General features: G+C 38.8%; 2 protein-coding genes across 2 annotated transcripts; one reads left to right on the top strand and one right to left on the bottom strand.

Moving 5' to 3' along the window:
• Window positions 1-745: 745 nt before the first annotated feature.
• Window positions 746-2,996, bottom strand: LOC306877177 (small membrane A-kinase anchor protein-like; the record flags this gene model as incomplete). Its single annotated transcript, XM_079428754.1, has 1 exon — window positions 746-2,996. One exon carries the CDS (start codon window positions 2,994-2,996, stop codon window positions 2,727-2,729), a length of 270 nt encoding a protein of 89 aa, XP_079284880.1. The 3' UTR covers window positions 746-2,726.
• A 3,718-nt stretch (window positions 2,997-6,714) lies between these two features.
• On the top strand, window positions 6,715-10,466 carry LOC306877178 (growth/differentiation factor 8). The gene is made up of 3 exons (XM_079428755.1): window positions 6,715-7,160; window positions 7,853-8,223; window positions 9,151-10,466. Exons 1-3 carry the CDS (start codon window positions 6,785-6,787, stop codon window positions 9,529-9,531), a joined length of 1,128 nt encoding a protein of 375 aa, XP_079284881.1. The 5' UTR covers window positions 6,715-6,784; the 3' UTR covers window positions 9,532-10,466.
• The last annotated feature ends 7,005 nt before the right edge of the window (window positions 10,467-17,471 follow it).

The following is a 17,471-nucleotide window of genomic DNA, read 5'->3' on the forward strand; positions in this document are numbered from 1 at the left end:
AGGCACTCATTTTTGCACATGCTGCAATCCATGATTAATCCTGAAAACCTTAACACATACCCTGGCCATGATTCAGTATGGTGGGATTAAAGTATTGTCATGTGATGCATAATATGACTGCCATTAACCAGTGTGTTTACTACACAAGCGGTTCCACCGGCCTAGACTAGAGAGCATCAAGCCTTTGACAGAATAAATCGGATGCCTTGAATTCAAATGATTTGCTGCTTCTCTTCTTTGCTCATATAAATAGGATTTTCATAAAAGGTATGTGACTTATATTTGTGCTAAAACAAATCATAAAATGATTGTATTGTATCTGTTTTTGATTTTGATGGTAGATACGGCATAAAATTCCAATGTGCCCACAGTGCATCCTCAATAAAAACAACATAAATATCTTCTGTATTTATTGAAGTAATTAGCAAATTGTCTGACAGACTCAATAGCATGGCAGCAGACCAGTTAATCTATTTATTAGTGGTGTTTGTTAAAGCATTGCTAAGGGTTAGGGATTTAAACAAGCACCAAACTGTAAGTAATAAAGTCTGGCACTCAAATTGTTCCATTCGAGTTGACTGCTAATACTTTTTGAAGCAATCAGCTTTATGATTTTCACTTGGTGGGTAATAAAACAAAGTTATCAAAGACTTGAAGCATTGAAGCAGGGCATTTTAAGTTTCTGTTTTAGGTTTTGTGATAAATATGAAACCAAAGAAATTGAAGAAAGGCAACCGTTGAGGTATCGGCAAAGGCCATGGTTTATTTATTGGCGTAGCAGGTTTTTTCCCTTTTTTTGAGGTTACAGAACTGAGATTGCACATATTACAGGTAAATCACTTCTGTCTGAAATATACACTGATATATGAAATACAACAATTTTGGTCAGAATCATCAGCACCTCATCAAACATGTATGAGATGACTGGAGATCCTAGGAGAAATCAGCTTGACAGTACAAGCTGGTACAAATGTAGTCTGACTGCTGTTTATACTGAAGAACTTTTTTGTTGTAGGTGATTACACATTCATCAACAAAATATAATCTAGTTCTATTTGGCCTAGTATAAGAATGGAAACTAATGAGAGTAATGAACACCAGTGAAGTTTGTGCTGATTGTTCTTTTAGATACTGAGATATTCTGAAGTTGTACTCGGAGCACATACAGTAATGTGCTGAAAGGCCTCATAAAACACAACTTTAAAGTCCTCCTTTCATATCTTAAGATTTTGCTCTGTTAATGATACAAAATAAAACAAAGATAAAAATGAAATCACACAAGTTTAAAATTAAACATTAAGTTAATTGCAAAGCATTCAGATATGCACAAACATATAAATGATTTGAGAAATTCTTTTGATTACACAATTCACAGTGCTCTATGAGAGGGGATAATCTCTGAAATTTAGATTTTTAAATATGTAGTTGTGATAAAGCATATATCACTTAACCGCCTCGGAGGTCATAGTAGGTCTGTCGGTTTATACATTATCACTAAAAAAAGTTAATGTGATTTTTACTTCCAGAACCCAACTGTTGCGCTCTATTTATCTGGAGATCATTAAAGGGAATATGGCTACCTGACAACATGGCACAAGACCCAGAAGTGCCAATATCACGTCAATAAAAAGCATTGGTGAGCAGCTGCTAAAACACTACCAGAAGAGTAATTGTGCTTGTATTAACAATCATTAAGGACATTGGCATGTTTGGTCCCCTGTCTGAATTTTGTAAGGGGTTCGGCAGTCTGGTAGCACTACGTTTGTTGTTATAACATCTTGGCCTTTAAGAATTGCATATTTGAGCTGCACAGAAGAAAATCTTCAGTTAACAAAATTATTTAATGGCTTAATGCACAAAGTTTGGGAATTCTTCTCTTTTGAATGCATTTTCTCATTGTATCACAAGGATGCAGGATGATTAAGTTAAATTTAAGAATCCATGTATTATGTACAAACAACATCTGGCCATAGTGACCACTAGGTTGTCTGTACCAGGAATTACAGTCGAAAAAAGGTTAGCAGTGAAGTAATGTACACTTATTGATCCCTAGAAGCCATCACTAGCCCCTTTCAGAGAAACCGTGACCCCTGAGCAGTGCGGTCACATTTACCATTGTTCAATTCATTTTCACAGGCAAAATCCAGTTATTTCAATAGCAATCCATTTTGCACAAGGGCGAAAGATTTCCCCACAGATTTGGGGAAATTCTCTTGAATTTCACTGAGAATTTCAGTGTTGACCAACAAAGATTCTTGGTTTGAAAGTCATTGCTACACTATTGCTAATATTCCAATGAAAATTCACTAATGTGACCAAGACTGATGGATGGAAACTAGAAATAAGGTACTGTCTGAACATGAAAATACTAAAGGCAAAAAGATGGAGTCTATAATAAACATGGTTGGGATGATTGTGGCCTTTGGACAATTGCAGAGACTCGCTAATTAAACGACTGGGCTTTGAGGGTAAACAAGAGACAGAAAAAGATGTAGTCTTGTGGTTTAACAGCTCCATGGCCCTTTGTTAAGAAAACAGGCCCCTAAATTAGACTTTTAATGTGTAAAAACAAAAACAATTGTTGAATTTTTCATGTGAATCCTTATGGGTATAAAAAGAACAACTTCCCAAAATGACATGATCCTCCACTGGCCTGAATTTGTTCATCTGAAAGCTCTCCTTTACACAAAAGGACCAATCCAATTTTATTCCATCCGGCTGAGACATTATGGCATGTCACACTCAATGAAGGGGATGTCACTGTACCGGCTGTCCACCTCAGCCCATTGTTGTACTGCCCGAGCCACAATTTCCTCCGAGAGTCTTTGGGCATAGTCCAGCAGCACCGGATTGACCCGTAGCGGGTCCTCCACTGAGCCGATCTCTGAGAAAACTAGAACTGCTTTCTCTCCTTGCTTTCCTGGCTTGCCATCCACTTTCTCCGTTGAGCTGGAGTTCTGAGTGGGGTCGCAGTGCTTGGATTTCATGCATCCCATGATATAAATAATGTAGCATTGGTTTGAAAGCAGTGAGGGGAAGAGATGCAAAGATGGCGTGATATCAAGGTTATATTGCCTTGGTTGGCTGTTTATAGGGTTTCGTGATGTACGGATAAGAAGCTAGGATGAGGACGTATTTCTGTGCAAAGTGTAGTTGAGACACTCCTCCAGATGGTCTTCCATGATGTATAGCATTCTCATGGCTACCTCACACTTGCCCTGTGTGAAGAAGACGCATGGTTAGTTTGAGTTATTGCTTGTCATTTTTTTTTACTATTTTTCAGTGTCTTGGCAACCTTGTCCAAGACACCATAATGACTACATCTTCACAGGAATGAGGATTTCCTTATGAGGCAGTATGAAGAAAAAATAACTGCATGTGCTTTAATTGGCTAAAGCCAGTAGTAGGCTATATGTCAACCTAGATATGGTATTTATTAGGGATGGCAAGGACATGACATGCTCTGATAGTATCCCATTTATATGTAGCTAGGTACATAATGCTGTTCATTGTGGGGTTTCTATTTATAATCGTTTTTATCCCAGTTCAGATTCAGATTATAACAATTTAAAAGCTAAATATAATTTGTATTAGATGAAACAATATTCCAGATCTGCTTCCTGAATTTTTTTATTCTGTGTTAATAAAATACTTTAAAAACAAACTCTTATGTATGTCATAATGCGTATATCAATTTGTAAAATTTCTTAAAAATTTAAATCTCAAGGCTCATCAATGTCATCGGTTCATCTGGTTCACACAAAAATACTCTTGCATCAGCTCTCGGCTCACTCCGAATCGGATTCAGTGCGGCTCGATGCGCTTTAGACTCGAGAACCGCTCGGATTGATTCAGTTCGATTTTCGAACGCACCGTTCACACTAATCATTCAAATGATCCGATTCAAAAAACGATTCGTTCACGATTCGCTATCAATATTTGTATCGTGCTGCTCCTGTGGACAGCTAATGTCTAACAGACTTCTCCTCACAACGAAAGCTGGTGGTTCACTCCTTTTGCTGCACAGACATAGACAATGTCTCATTTGAGAATGTGTTGATTCTAGATCTACAAGCTCTACAATCTATTAATATTTTAGCAATAATATTATTACTCGTGGCAATATATTCTCTTCGCCTGTTACACAAAACCCGTTGTATAGAATCAATCAGAATGAGCTTATATTATAGCCTGCATCATGCACAGCAGCCAAAGACAACCGACAGTCACTGTCTGGAAATCTGAAGTGATCAACAGTTTAATAACATCATGATAGATATATCCTGGTTCCAATGCAATGTTATAGCCAGGGAGAACGAGATTAAAATTTCAGTTCTGTGGTTTTTCGAGTAAATTCCATCCTCGTATTTGTGTCAAGGTCAAGGCAAAATGTTATTCCTGATTTTATCAAATGCACGGTGATCTGTTTTTATAATGTTATGCTAAAAGTGCAGATTCGAGGGATTTTAATAAGTGTGGGTACATACCTATTTGGACTGCAGGCTGTGAGCGTCAATATTACGGATATAAAAATCGAAGAAATCATTTAATCCAAATCGGAATGCGTTATTTAAAATGAAAACTGATATAAATCCACAGTATTAAAAGGCAGAAGCTTCCTCCTCTCAGTTACACCAGTCTTGGTTATTACTCCACAGGAGAATGAGAAAGCATATGGATGAAGTTGCTCTTGTAGGGTAAGTCGGGTCAGAATTCAGCATGTGCGTCCAGACTCCACATAATGATGATGATAACGTTTCAGTTTCATTCCAGTGGCAGGACAGTGATGCAGCTCAACAGCGCAATAATCCGCGTGGTTTTTGCATTTCTCTGTCCGTTCAAACATGGTCATCTATATGACTGAATTTGCAGCTTGGACATTCTTCCTGTTTCTATTCAAGGACACGCATAATTCATGCTATCCTTACCAAAACATTTGTTTGTAAACTGGGTCAAATAGGTTACTGCAGCACGCGCAGACACAGGTTGCGTCGCCATCTAGTGGAATGAATTTTTTTCACTAATACCACAGACAAACATTTCTAACAGTGGGGTTCCCAAACTTTTAGCACATAATAGCACACCATAGAGAGGTATAATCTATCTCCCACCAGAAACAATTTATAGTGAAATATGAGAAAAGAAACGCATTCGTTTTCTTGTCATACAGCATAGGCTATACAGAGAATTTTAATTTTTTTCATACAAGTGTGATTCAATAGTTAACTTCCATTTTTAGACAGTCTGCTTGGTTTATTGACATTATTTAAGATTTTATAACAAATTTACATTTTTATAAGCCTATACCATAATCCTATAACCAGCGATTTTAACTGTGCTAGGGGTGACTTTTTTAAACAAAATAACTTCACACTCTACCAGTTACACTACATTGAAAACCATCAAACAAACACAATAATTTCAGGCTAGATTGTTGTATATTATGTTAGGCATTATCCTAAATCCATTAGAACTTCCGATCGATACAGATTTCTGGCCAGCGTAGACATTCCGCTTCGAATCTTCCCTTTTTATGTTCACATTATTAAATTGAACCGAAGATGAAAGTGATTTTAAGTAAGGGATAATGCCCTGTCATCAGCTCATTATCGCAAAATGTTCCCAGACGCCAATCAGAGTCTTTATTTTGCAGTAATGACCGGATGACTGCAAATTATCCTGCTTGCACGGCTACTTGCCAAATAAATAAATGGACATGAAATATTGATTTGAGTTTAAATTATATTATGTAAGAATGAAAAATGCAGAGTAGTGCAAGGGAAATCGGTTGCCATCCACAACAGTTCTACAGTTTAGCTATAATCGATTACCAATCAAGTAGGACTTATTTTCTCTCCATAATTCAACACAATTATAATTTCTAATGTATACTAGAAGTTGCATGTTATTTTTATTATATATTTATTTATTATATTTCCGCGTTTACTATCCTTATATGTATAATTTTACTAATAACTGTGCAGAAGTACAGATATTTGAGTAAAAAGACCTCACCTGCGTTACACAAGTTGTACCACAAGATAGCGCTGCATATCTTACCCACGGGTCAAAAAAATCTGAAAAGGGACTGTTGAACAAATAAGATGAATTGCGCTTAATCAATATCTTACGTTTAAAACTTTACACACGTTTTGAAACTGAATTCCGTTGCATTGACATTTTTTTCAAAAGCTACCACATAAAAAATAGGACATGATGGGGAAAACGAAAGCCAATGACTTATTATATTAGCAACTGTTACTCACGATATAAATTAATAAATGAACCAACATTTCAAAACTGCTAAAGCACCTTTTTACCTACGACGCTACTCAAGTTTCTTATATGGCAAGGTACTGTTAAGATAAAAACAAATATTCTGTTGATTATGATTTCATATGCAGATGTCACATGTAGCCTTACATTATGGATCAGGTGCGTTTGAATAGTGAGTAGCCTAGAAGCACGCACTGAAATGTTACAAGAAATATGCGTATTTTTAATATGCATGTGCATAATTTGTATTCAAATTCGGCTAATTCCTTCACGAGTCCTCTAAGATGTGCAATGCCTCTTTAAGAACTGCGAAAGAAGTCCAGCTCTGTCCATTAGGTTTATTGTTGCCAGCTCAGCCAATCATTGAATCTTACGACACAATAGAGTGGCCAAAGTTGCAGTATAAAAAGCCTTGCCGAATTTAAGCATGACATCTACTTGTCCGGTGCGTGGTGAGGTTCATTTCCATAGAAAATCAGATCAAACATCCTTTAGCACGCTTTGGAACATGCATTTTACACAGGTTTTAATTTCTCTAAGTGTATTAATTGCATGCGGTTCAGTGGGTCATGGAGATATAACGGCGCACCAGCAGCCTTCCACAGCCACGGAGGAAAGCGAGCAGTGTTCCACATGTGAGTTTAGACAACACAGCAAGCTGATGAGACTGCATGCCATCAAGTCCCAAATTCTTAGCAAACTCCGACTCAAACAGGCTCCAAATATTAGCCGGGACGTGGTCAAGCAGCTGTTACCCAAAGCACCGCCTTTGCAACAACTTCTGGATCAGTACGATGTTCTGGGGGATGACAGTAAGGATGGAGCTATGGAAGAGGATGATGAACATGCCACCACAGAGACCATCATGACCATGGCCACAGAGCGTAAGGATCGTCTATATCAAAGATTCGTTCAAATTGATGTATCCTCTTAACAATGGACAAAAAATAGAGTAGATACTTGGAGAGTCCCTTTACGCAGTCTTTACGTCCAAGCCGTTTGCACTCACAAGACGGCTATTGTGCATTAATGCAAAGATAATTCTCGTTTACTGATTTTAAGGCTTTGTGTTGCTCCTTTATCAGCCTTGTTAACCGATTTTACGCACGCTGAACATGGAAGCGCAGCAAAGCGCACCAGCGTCGCTCAGAAGAAAATGTTTTCACCTTTTCCACACGTGACATTTACAAACTGTATTTGAAACTGGGTCATTTCTTAAGCAGTCTTTTTAGGTAAAAATGTGTATTATCTTATAGACATTATGTGTAGGCGATCCATTAGTTATTACATGTATAAATGTTTCCATCCGCAATGCCGTTTGTATATAACATATATATATATATATATATATATATATATATAGACATAGCCTACATAGTCAATCAATTTTTTTACATGCAAATGTCTGCTTTATGTCTGTAATGTAGTCTATATTGTGGGCGTAGTCAATGTTATTTCTTTAAAACGTGTTTTAGTTTAGATCAGTGCGCCACTTCATGACCCGCTGTAATAACAAAACTGTCACTGAAAACCAGCAGATCCCGTATTAATCGCTCTTTCTCTTCTTTTTTTTCAGCTGACCCCATCGTTCAAGTAGATCGGAAACCGAAGTGTTGTTTTTTCTCCTTCAGTCCGAAGATCCAAGCGAACCGGATCGTAAAAGGGCAACTCTGGGTTAATCTGAGACCGGCGGAAGAAGCGACCACCGTCTTCTTACAGATATCACGGCTGATGCCCGTTACGGACGGAGGAAGGCACATACGAATACGATCCCTGAAGATCGACGTGAACGCAGGAGTGAAGTCTTGGCAGAGTATAGACGTAAAACAGGTGCTCACGGTGTGGTTAAGACAACCGGAGACCAACTGGGGCATTGAGATAAACGCGTATGACGCGAAGGGAAACGACTTGGCCGTCACCTCAGCTGAGCCTGGAGAGGATGGACTGGTGAGTCGAGCTGTTAAAGAATATGCGTCTTTAGTCAAATATATCCGCTTTTAGACACAGCTTTGCCAATAGTAATTGTTGTCAATTACATTGTTGAGAAATTTTTTAGATGGTTTTATTTACCATATGCTTTGTTTTAAATAATAATATCTCAAAAATGAGTGCCAGAAGCGAAAATGTAAAATGCACATTTATTGCATGTTACGTGCATGTGTCTGAGCGGCCAACTACGCTACACATTACAAAATTTCTCTACATCGGTGTTATCCCGAATGTTTTTGTGAATCAAAAACATTCGTCGCGACCAGTGTAGTCCGATTCGAGAACGAATGACTCTTTCGAACGGTTCTTTTTAGTCAATTAATCTGACTCACTGAATCTCCAGTTATTTTCTCCATATTTAACAAGAAACGAACTAGAAAATTGTTAACCCTCATGAAATTTAAATGAGATTATTTTAAATTAGAATTTGTGGTAGTCGGTGGTATAAAAATACATTTTAAAAGTTGGTATTTTTTTCTTCTTTGTTTTAGTATTTTTATTTAATATAAATACCATAAAAAATACCATAAAATGTGTGAACAATTATTAAAAAGACAAAAATTGTATGACATTTTTGTCTGTATATTGGTTCTGCTGATATCAGAAATGATCTCATGATTTGCTGGGGCAGTAACTGCAATAAGAATTGGAAAAAAATTGTTAATGGCTCCATTAAGCAATGAATCATTATGTGGAACTGGAACCAGAATCATTAAATTAATTCCCTTCCCTAATCATATCTGTATTGGCTAGCTGTAGCATTCCATTCATTAATGGTTGGACAGAGCTGCTTCCCGGTCAGACCAGGAGTTGGCAAGCGCCATCAGATAGGAAAGTATCAACAGTAAACTGAAACACTGGCTCTTTGGTTTCTTTCACTCGCAGCTCCCCTTCATGGAGGTGAAAATCTCGGAGGGCCCAAAGCGAATCCGGAGGGACTCTGGGCTGGACTGCGACGAGAATTCATCAGAGTCTCGATGCTGCAGGTACCCTCTCACTGTGGACTTCGAGGACTTCGGCTGGGACTGGATTATTGCTCCAAAACGCTATAAAGCGAATTACTGTTCGGGAGAATGCGACTACATGCACCTGCAGAAATATCCCCACACCCATCTGGTGAACAAGGCCAATCCGCGAGGCACCGCCGGGCCCTGCTGCACCCCCACCAAGATGTCTCCCATCAACATGCTTTACTTCAACGGCAAAGAGCAGATCATCTACGGCAAGATACCCTCAATGGTAGTAGACCGCTGTGGCTGCTCGTGAACCAGTGCCCAGACAGGACTCGATCCGTCTCACAGACCCGGACATCTGATCACACCATCCACCATCCATTATCAGTGCTTTCTGCAAGACACTGTGCAATAGAGGGACGCTCACTCACTCTCTGGGCACCGCTTCATTTGACTATGTTTTTTGTCATTTTCCTCTAAATCAGTATCTCTGCCACAGGAGTCCAATGTTACATGGATGTACTAAAGGAATGTCATATACTGGCTTGACTTGGGAATGGACACTTTTTAAATGGATGACATTCTCTGCTTTATTTCATGTTTTCACCTTGTCAGAATACTCTCATTAGGATACGCAGACAACATTGTATTATGCAACCACTCCAAAATACAATCATTTAGATCTTTGCTGTAAAAGCTGAGCTTGTTTAAGAAGAGTATCCAAGAGAAACAGAGAGGGACTCTTGAACATTGAACAGAGCTTGAATACAGTTATCTGACGCAAACTTCCACATACACTGCAATAAACACACCGATCGAATTGTTAATTGTAGCTTTTGTCCACTACTCATCTGTCAAACAGCCCTACACACTTGAAGTATTATTGAGATCGGCATTAGGGGACGGAAGGACTTGAAGCAAAGGCGCTTTGAATGCGGTCTACACATTGAAATGTGTTCGAGACAGAGATGTCGGAACTGTAAGAATGAATGTTAATATCACGCTTAGCACTCTGTCTTCAAACCACACAGTTTGCACTATGGCAGACCAATAGAAAGAATTGGTTGCTAAAAATGTTGTAAAAACTGATTTTGATATGTTTGCTAATTGTATTGTATACTTGCCATTGTTTCCATTAACAGTTGCCTTTTTTAACCACGGTTAGTACATGTATATGAACACAAAATAGCAAAAAAGTGTACAATATAAATCTATGTATCTGTTCAAACAAATAAAGGTGCTTGCTTTATATGTTCAACTCTTATTTCAATTCGCTTAAGAAAAAGGGTTCAAATGGAATGGAGTTTTGAGTATTTGGAAACCTGCAGTTATGTACATGAACGATTTCATTTAAATAATGAAAATCATTTGATAAAATGGATTTATGGTCAAACTGAGCCATACTAGATGTGGTTAGCGAGTTTAAAAGGGAAGTCGCTCCATGTCATGTCTTTTTCTAAGCAAAGGTGAATGCTGGGTATTGTCCAAACTGTGTTAAGAGGTTCCTTTTGGGTTGAATTTACTATCATTTGACCTTTTCATTTGTTTTTCCTGTATTGGCACCGAGCTGCAATGTTACATAAGCCCAAATGAACAATTCTCCCTTCTGAATAGTTCAGCGCGAGCATGCAGCAGAGTTTTCTAAAAGGACTTGTGCAGAAATGTTTTGACAGCATGGCTAATTAAACCAAGGCTTATTGGAGCCCTCACTTCCGTCCAGAAGAGGGCGAACTCAGCACTGCCGAGATCTGCTTCCTTTCCTGCTGTGAGTTGGATAGATGCCATGGAAACCAGGTGGGAACTGCTCTGAAATGAACAGAGGGTTGTGGGAGATTAAAAGTCCCTGAGCAATAACATTTCTCTCCACATTCGGGTTGATATAATGCGCCGTGGATTCAGGTTTGCCACATATAATTACACGTGTTCAGCTCACATGAACGCTCCTGGAACTATTGATAAGTGTTTTAACATCTGAATGCGCACCGATAATCAGGTGCATCCCTTCGTAATTCATCCCGTTCTACATGCAGGAGTGTTTGTGCAATGAATCACGCTCAGCAGAAGCATGATTGATTTGTTTTCTTGTGCATCTGACTTGCAGCACCGTCCTTTGTGCCAGGTACCGGCAAGTGTATGATAAACAGGAACAGTAATGGTTTCCCCGAGTTGTTATATCTGTCTCACGGGAAACGTTTTCCTTGTCTCTGCGGCTTGCCGGTTGCCAGCACATTCCCAGGTTGACAGGAGAGGAAGCGACTGTGAGAAAATGGGAAGGCAATGTGGCTCCTCGAGGCGACAGGAGACTCCGGGGGGAAACACATAGCTCATCTCAGTCACCAAGATTCCCCATATCCGCACGAGCTGCAGGTGAGCTGGGTAGAGCTGCATGTGCTTGGACAGGAGGAAAGCACAGTGTACAAGGGGGAAGAGGGACAGCTGCCAGTTGTGGTCAAACATCTGCATCTTCACACTAACGTGCACAGTCTCTGGAACAGCTGGGGAAACGCTTGCTTTTGAGTGATGAGTTGAAGGTACGTGCTGCCATGAGGCATCAGGTCGAATATTGATGGCCAAGTTGCAGACAGGTGACAGGTGATGCATGTTATGCTATTGACATCTCACCTGGTCTGTTGCTACGGTAAACATGAGCTTTTCTATTATCTGCCAATTTTTCACCTTAAGTTGACGGATGTCATTCAGGTTTTGAACAAGAGAAAGTATTTTGAATTATTTAGAGATTATTCACTCTAAAGATTCTAAAGTGCATTTGCTTATACAGGTCCTTCTCAAAAATTAGCATATTGTGATAAAGTTCATTATTTTCTGTAATGTACTGATAAACATTAGACTTTCATATATTTTAGATTCATTACAACACAACTGAAGTAGTTCAAGCCTTTTATTGTTTTAATATTGATGATTTTGGCATACAGCTCATGAAAACCCAAAATTCCTATCTCAAAAAATTAGCATATCATGAAAAGGTTCTCTAAACGAGCTATTAACCTAATCATCTGAATCAACTAATTAACTCTAAACACCTGCAAAAGATTCCTGAGGCTTTTAAAAACTCCCAGCCTGGTTCATTACTCAAAACCGCAATCATGGGTAAGACTGCCGACCTGACTGCTGTCCAGAAGGCCATCATCGACACCCTCAAGCAAGAGGGTAAGACACAGAAAGAAATTTCTGAACGAATAGGCTGTTCCCAGAGTGCTGTATCACCTCAGTGGGAAGTCTGTGGGAAGGAAAAAGTGTGGCAGAAAACGCAGCACAACGAGAAGAGGTGACCGGACCCTGAGGAAGATTGTGGAGAAGGACCGATTCCAGACCTTGCGGGACCTGCGGAAGCAGTGGACTGAGTCTGGAGTAGAAACATCCAGAGCCACCGTGTACAGGCGTGTGCAGGAAATGGGCTACAGGTGCCGCATTCCCCAGGTCAAGCCACTTTTGAACCAGAAACAGCGGCAGAAGCGCCTGACCTGGGCTACAGAGAAGCAGCACTGGACTGTTGCTCAGTGGTCCAAAGTACTTTTTTCGGATGAAAGCAAATTTTGCATGTCATTCGGAAATCAAGGTGCCAGAGTCTGGAGGAAGACTGGGGAGAGGGAAATGCCAAAATGCCTGAAGTCCAGTGTCAAGTACCCACAGTCAGTGATGCTGGTGTTGGTCCACTGTGTTTTATCAAGGGCAGGGTCAATGCAGCTAGCTATCAGGAGATTTTGGCGCATGCTTCATGCTTCCATCTGCTGAAAAGCTTTATGGAGATGAAGATTTCATTTTTCAGCACGACCTGGCACCTGCTCACAGTGCCAAAACCACTGGTAAATTGTTTACTGACCATGGTATTACTGTGCTCAATTGGCCTGCCAACTCTCCTGACCTGAACCCCATAGAGAATCTGTGGGATATTGTGAAGAGAAAGTTGAGAGACGCAAGACCCAACACTCTGGATGAGCTTAAGGCCGCTATCGAAGCATCCTGGGCCTCCATAACACCTCAGCAGTGCCACAGGCTGATTGCCTCCATGCCACGCCGCATTGAAGCAGTCATTTCTGCAAAAGGATTCCCGACCAAGTATTGAGTGCATAACTGAACATAATTATTTGAAGGTTGACTTTTTTTGTATTAAAAACACTTTTCTTTTATTGGTCGGATGAAATATGCTAATTTTTTGAGATAGGAATTCTGGGTTTTCATGAGCTGTATGCCAAAATCATCAATATTAAAACAATAAAAGGCTTGAACTACTTCAGTTGTGTTGTAATGAATCTAAAATATATGAAAGTCTAATGTTTATCAGTACATTACAGAAAATAATTAACTTTATCACAATATGCTAATTTTTTGAGAAGGACCTGTATATATATATAGACAAATTAAAATATTTTTTAAATAATATAGGTTAAATAATATAATTAAGGTTTTTTGGCCCAGTATACATGCCCTGCTGATATTATGTGGCTTCACCACAAAATAAAAAAAAATAAAAAAATCTAAAAATAATAATTAAAGTTTGGGGGGGGAGTAAATGTTTTATTTTATTTTTTCAAAGAAATTAATGCTTTTATTTATCAAGGGTGCATTGAATTAATACAAAGTAACAGGAAAGACATTTATAATTTTACAAAAATATTTTTATTTAAAATAATTGCTGTTCTTTTGAAAAAAAAATCAAATCAACACATTAGGATCGTGTGCCACTTACGACTGGAGTAATCTCAGCTGAAATTAATTACATTTTTACAATTACATTTAATTTTTGATCAGATAAATGCAGCCTTGTTGAGCACAAAAGACAAAACCAACTTTTGAAAGGTACTGTAATTTGGCTGGAAAATCAAAGCATACAGTGATTTGTTAATCATTTAAAGGAGCATTAAAGGGGTCATGGGATGCAAAATTCACTTTTCAAGTTGTTTGAACATAAATGTGTGTTGGAAGTGTGTATACACATCCATCCTATAATGATAAATATCCACCCAGTGTTTTTTTTTAAATCCCTATTTTAAAATCCCCTTTCTCAAATCAGGCTGTTCTGAGGTTCCTGTCAGAATGACGTAGTTCTGTACAGACCGCTCCAACGATAGTTGATTGACAAGGCCGTCTTACCTTAGACCTTAGCCTCCGGTGCAGGGGAAGCGAAACGTCTCCCATTAAGCAATTAAGGCATTTTGTTGTTGGATGTAATAATGAATAAAGCAGTTGTCATTAACTGAGCCGCTGAAGACGCAGAGGATTAACATTACTTTCGCTTTGTTAACAACTGTTTATTGAGTTTTATTTTGTGGAACAGTAGTACAAAACAAAAATCAGTTGTACAAATTTAAAACCCACCCCTTGGTAGACTTAAAAAAAAAAAAATAATAATAATAGTAAAAATAAACACATTAATTAATATTAATAGATAAACAAATAACAATCATTTTTTTACAAAGATTTTAGAAAAGACGACAACATTAAAAGCTGAATGCCATGAATTTAGTTTTCACATTAGATCCATGTATACGAGTTCCACTGAGATAATGTCCAACAAATACACAGTCCAGGTTCATCTGTCCATTGTGTCAGGAGGATTCCAACGGTTGACAAGCTATTATTTTTGCTGCGGTGAGAGCAGCTAACAGTAAAGATCTTTGTTGGACGGACAAGGTGAAGTTCCGAAAGTCATTCATGAAAAAAATGAAGTCAACTATATCTCAGTACCCAACAAATATGATAGGTCCTGTGAGAGCTGAGTCTAAAAAGATGAGAGAGAGGGGCACTCCCAAAAAAAAAAGCAAAAACGTGCCTAAAACTCCTTGGGAACAGAGATTACATTTAGGAGAAGACGACAGATTCATATAAAAACGTTTCATTGGAGTCAAGTAAACCCTATGCAGCAATTTCCAATTAATCATTTGCTGATTAGGGTTTTTAGAAGACAATTTAAACATACCCCATACCTGATCGGAAAATAAAACATGCACATCCTCATTAAGATCCTTAGCCCAAACAGTAGTAATAGATAAAGGTTTGTATGAATGCTCAAGAAGAAAGAGATAGATGACTGAAGCAGAGGAGGGAGATTCCTCAGAAGGAAGGATTAGTTTGTGCAAAGGGTGAACAGGCAGTTGAGAGTTCCAAGGCACCCCATACACCCGTAGAGCCGATCTAATGTGCAAATACATTTTGTAACTAGTTGTGAACGTCTTTCAACATCCCTCCATGTGGAGAGGAGATGGGTTACAATGGGACCACACCGAGATTTACACTGCCTAAGCAGAACTCCCGAAAAAACAAGATGCTTCAATTTATACGGATAAACAATAGATCCCTCAATTGCTCTCCAAGACACAGAAGCGTCAAGATCAAACCAAATTGCCAAAGGGCGGAGGGAAAAGGCTTGCGCATACAGTCTAAAATTAGGGAAAGAAAGACCTCCATGTAACCTACATCATTGTAAGGTAGTCAGTTTAATATGAAGACGTTTCCCATCCCATATATACCGTGAAACACATGCATCTAGTTTATTCCAGTAGCCAATCGGTGGAGCGAGAGGAATCATGGAAGAAAATAAATTAATACGTGGGAGAACATTCATTTTAATCGCCTATATACGGGCCTGAAAAGAAGTAAGAAGACGAGACCAATTTTCCAAATCTGAGGATACTTTGGCTAGAATACTATTCAAGTTTTTTGAGACGATTTCCTGCAGGCAAGGTGGGCAACCCTGACGAGTGCCTCGATGTATAAAGAATGGGTTAGAGCGAACAGCACCTGTGAGAACAGTGGCTGCCGGATTGGCATACAGAACTTTTATCATATTTATGAAACTCGATCCCAGACCCAGATGCTGTAGAACCGCCCATAAATAGTTCCATTCTAGCTGTTCAAAAGCTTTCATCGCATCTAGAGATAATACTGCGCAATGTGAGGACAAACTATTATTTGAATTAATAATATGATATAACCTGCGTAAGTTATCCGAAGCTGAGCGAGAGTTAATGAATCCTGTTTGGTCATGCTGAACTAGCCTATTCATAAATTTCTCTAGACGCCGAGATAGTACTTTAGCATATAATTTAACATCAGTCCCTATCAAAGAAAGTGGCCTGTAACTAGAACAGGAAGTCGGATCTTTATCTTTTTTTAACAAGAAAGAAATAACAGCTATATTAATAGATGGGTGAAATGAGCCTTGAGTAACTGAAAAATGTATCATATCTAACATGAGGGGGCCTAAATCCGACCAAAAAGTAGTATAAAATTCAATTGGAATGCCATCTATGCCTGGGGACTTCCCCTTGTTCATAGATCGAATTGCTGACTCCAGCTCCTGAAGAGAGATCGCTTCAGCCAGGTATTCCGAATCCGAATCTGACAGCCTACGTAAATCAAGGTTGGACAGAAAAGATGCAAAAGAGTCAGGGTCACCATCAGCAGAAGAAGTATAGAGGTTAGAGTAAAAAGAGTGAAAGGCGATATTAATGTCTTTTGGGTCTGTCATAATGAGCCCAGATTGGGATTTCACAGATGAAATATTAGCAAACTTTTCACTGTTGCGTAATCTTAGGGCTAAAATGTGGCTTGGTCTACTCCCTTGAAAATAGTAATTCTGCCTGGATCTTTGGATCAGGAATTCTGCCCTGGATCTCAGTAATGAATTGAGTTCGGACCTAACCGCCATGATTTTAATGAGTGTATTGTCTGAGAAACAACGCTGATTATCTCTAGTCAGATTCTGGAGCTGTGATTCCAGTTCAACTATCTGTTTATGTCGGTTTTTCTGAAGGAAAGAGGCATATGAAATTGAGTTATTCCTTATAAATCCTTTAACTGCATTCCAAAGTATTCGAGGATCATACACTGAACCTTGGTTAATTTCAATAAACTCAGCAAATTTATTTCTGAATTGACTGCAAAAGTTTTCATCCTGTAACAATTTAGGGTTAAATCGCCATCTAGTGGCACGAGATGGCCGAGGGATCAAAGATAATCTGCACACATTTCCATCATGATCTGACAAAGATAAGGAACAGATATCGGCATCACGAACAGCTGAAGATAAAGTAGTAGAAATTAAAATATAGTCAATTCGCGAATTGGATTCATGGGCAGAAAAGAAAGTGAATGACTTAGCAGAAGGATTTAATAAACGCCAACTATCCACCAACGAGGATGAGGTTACACATTACCGAAGTTTGTCAGAACACAAAGCTTGAGAGTGAGATTCCTTTGGTCCAGATCTATCTAGGATATGCAACATTACAG

This window comes from Barbus barbus (genome assembly GCF_936440315.1).
Source record: "Barbus barbus genome assembly, chromosome: 11".
NCBI lineage: Eukaryota > Metazoa > Chordata > Actinopteri > Cypriniformes > Cyprinidae > Barbus > Barbus barbus.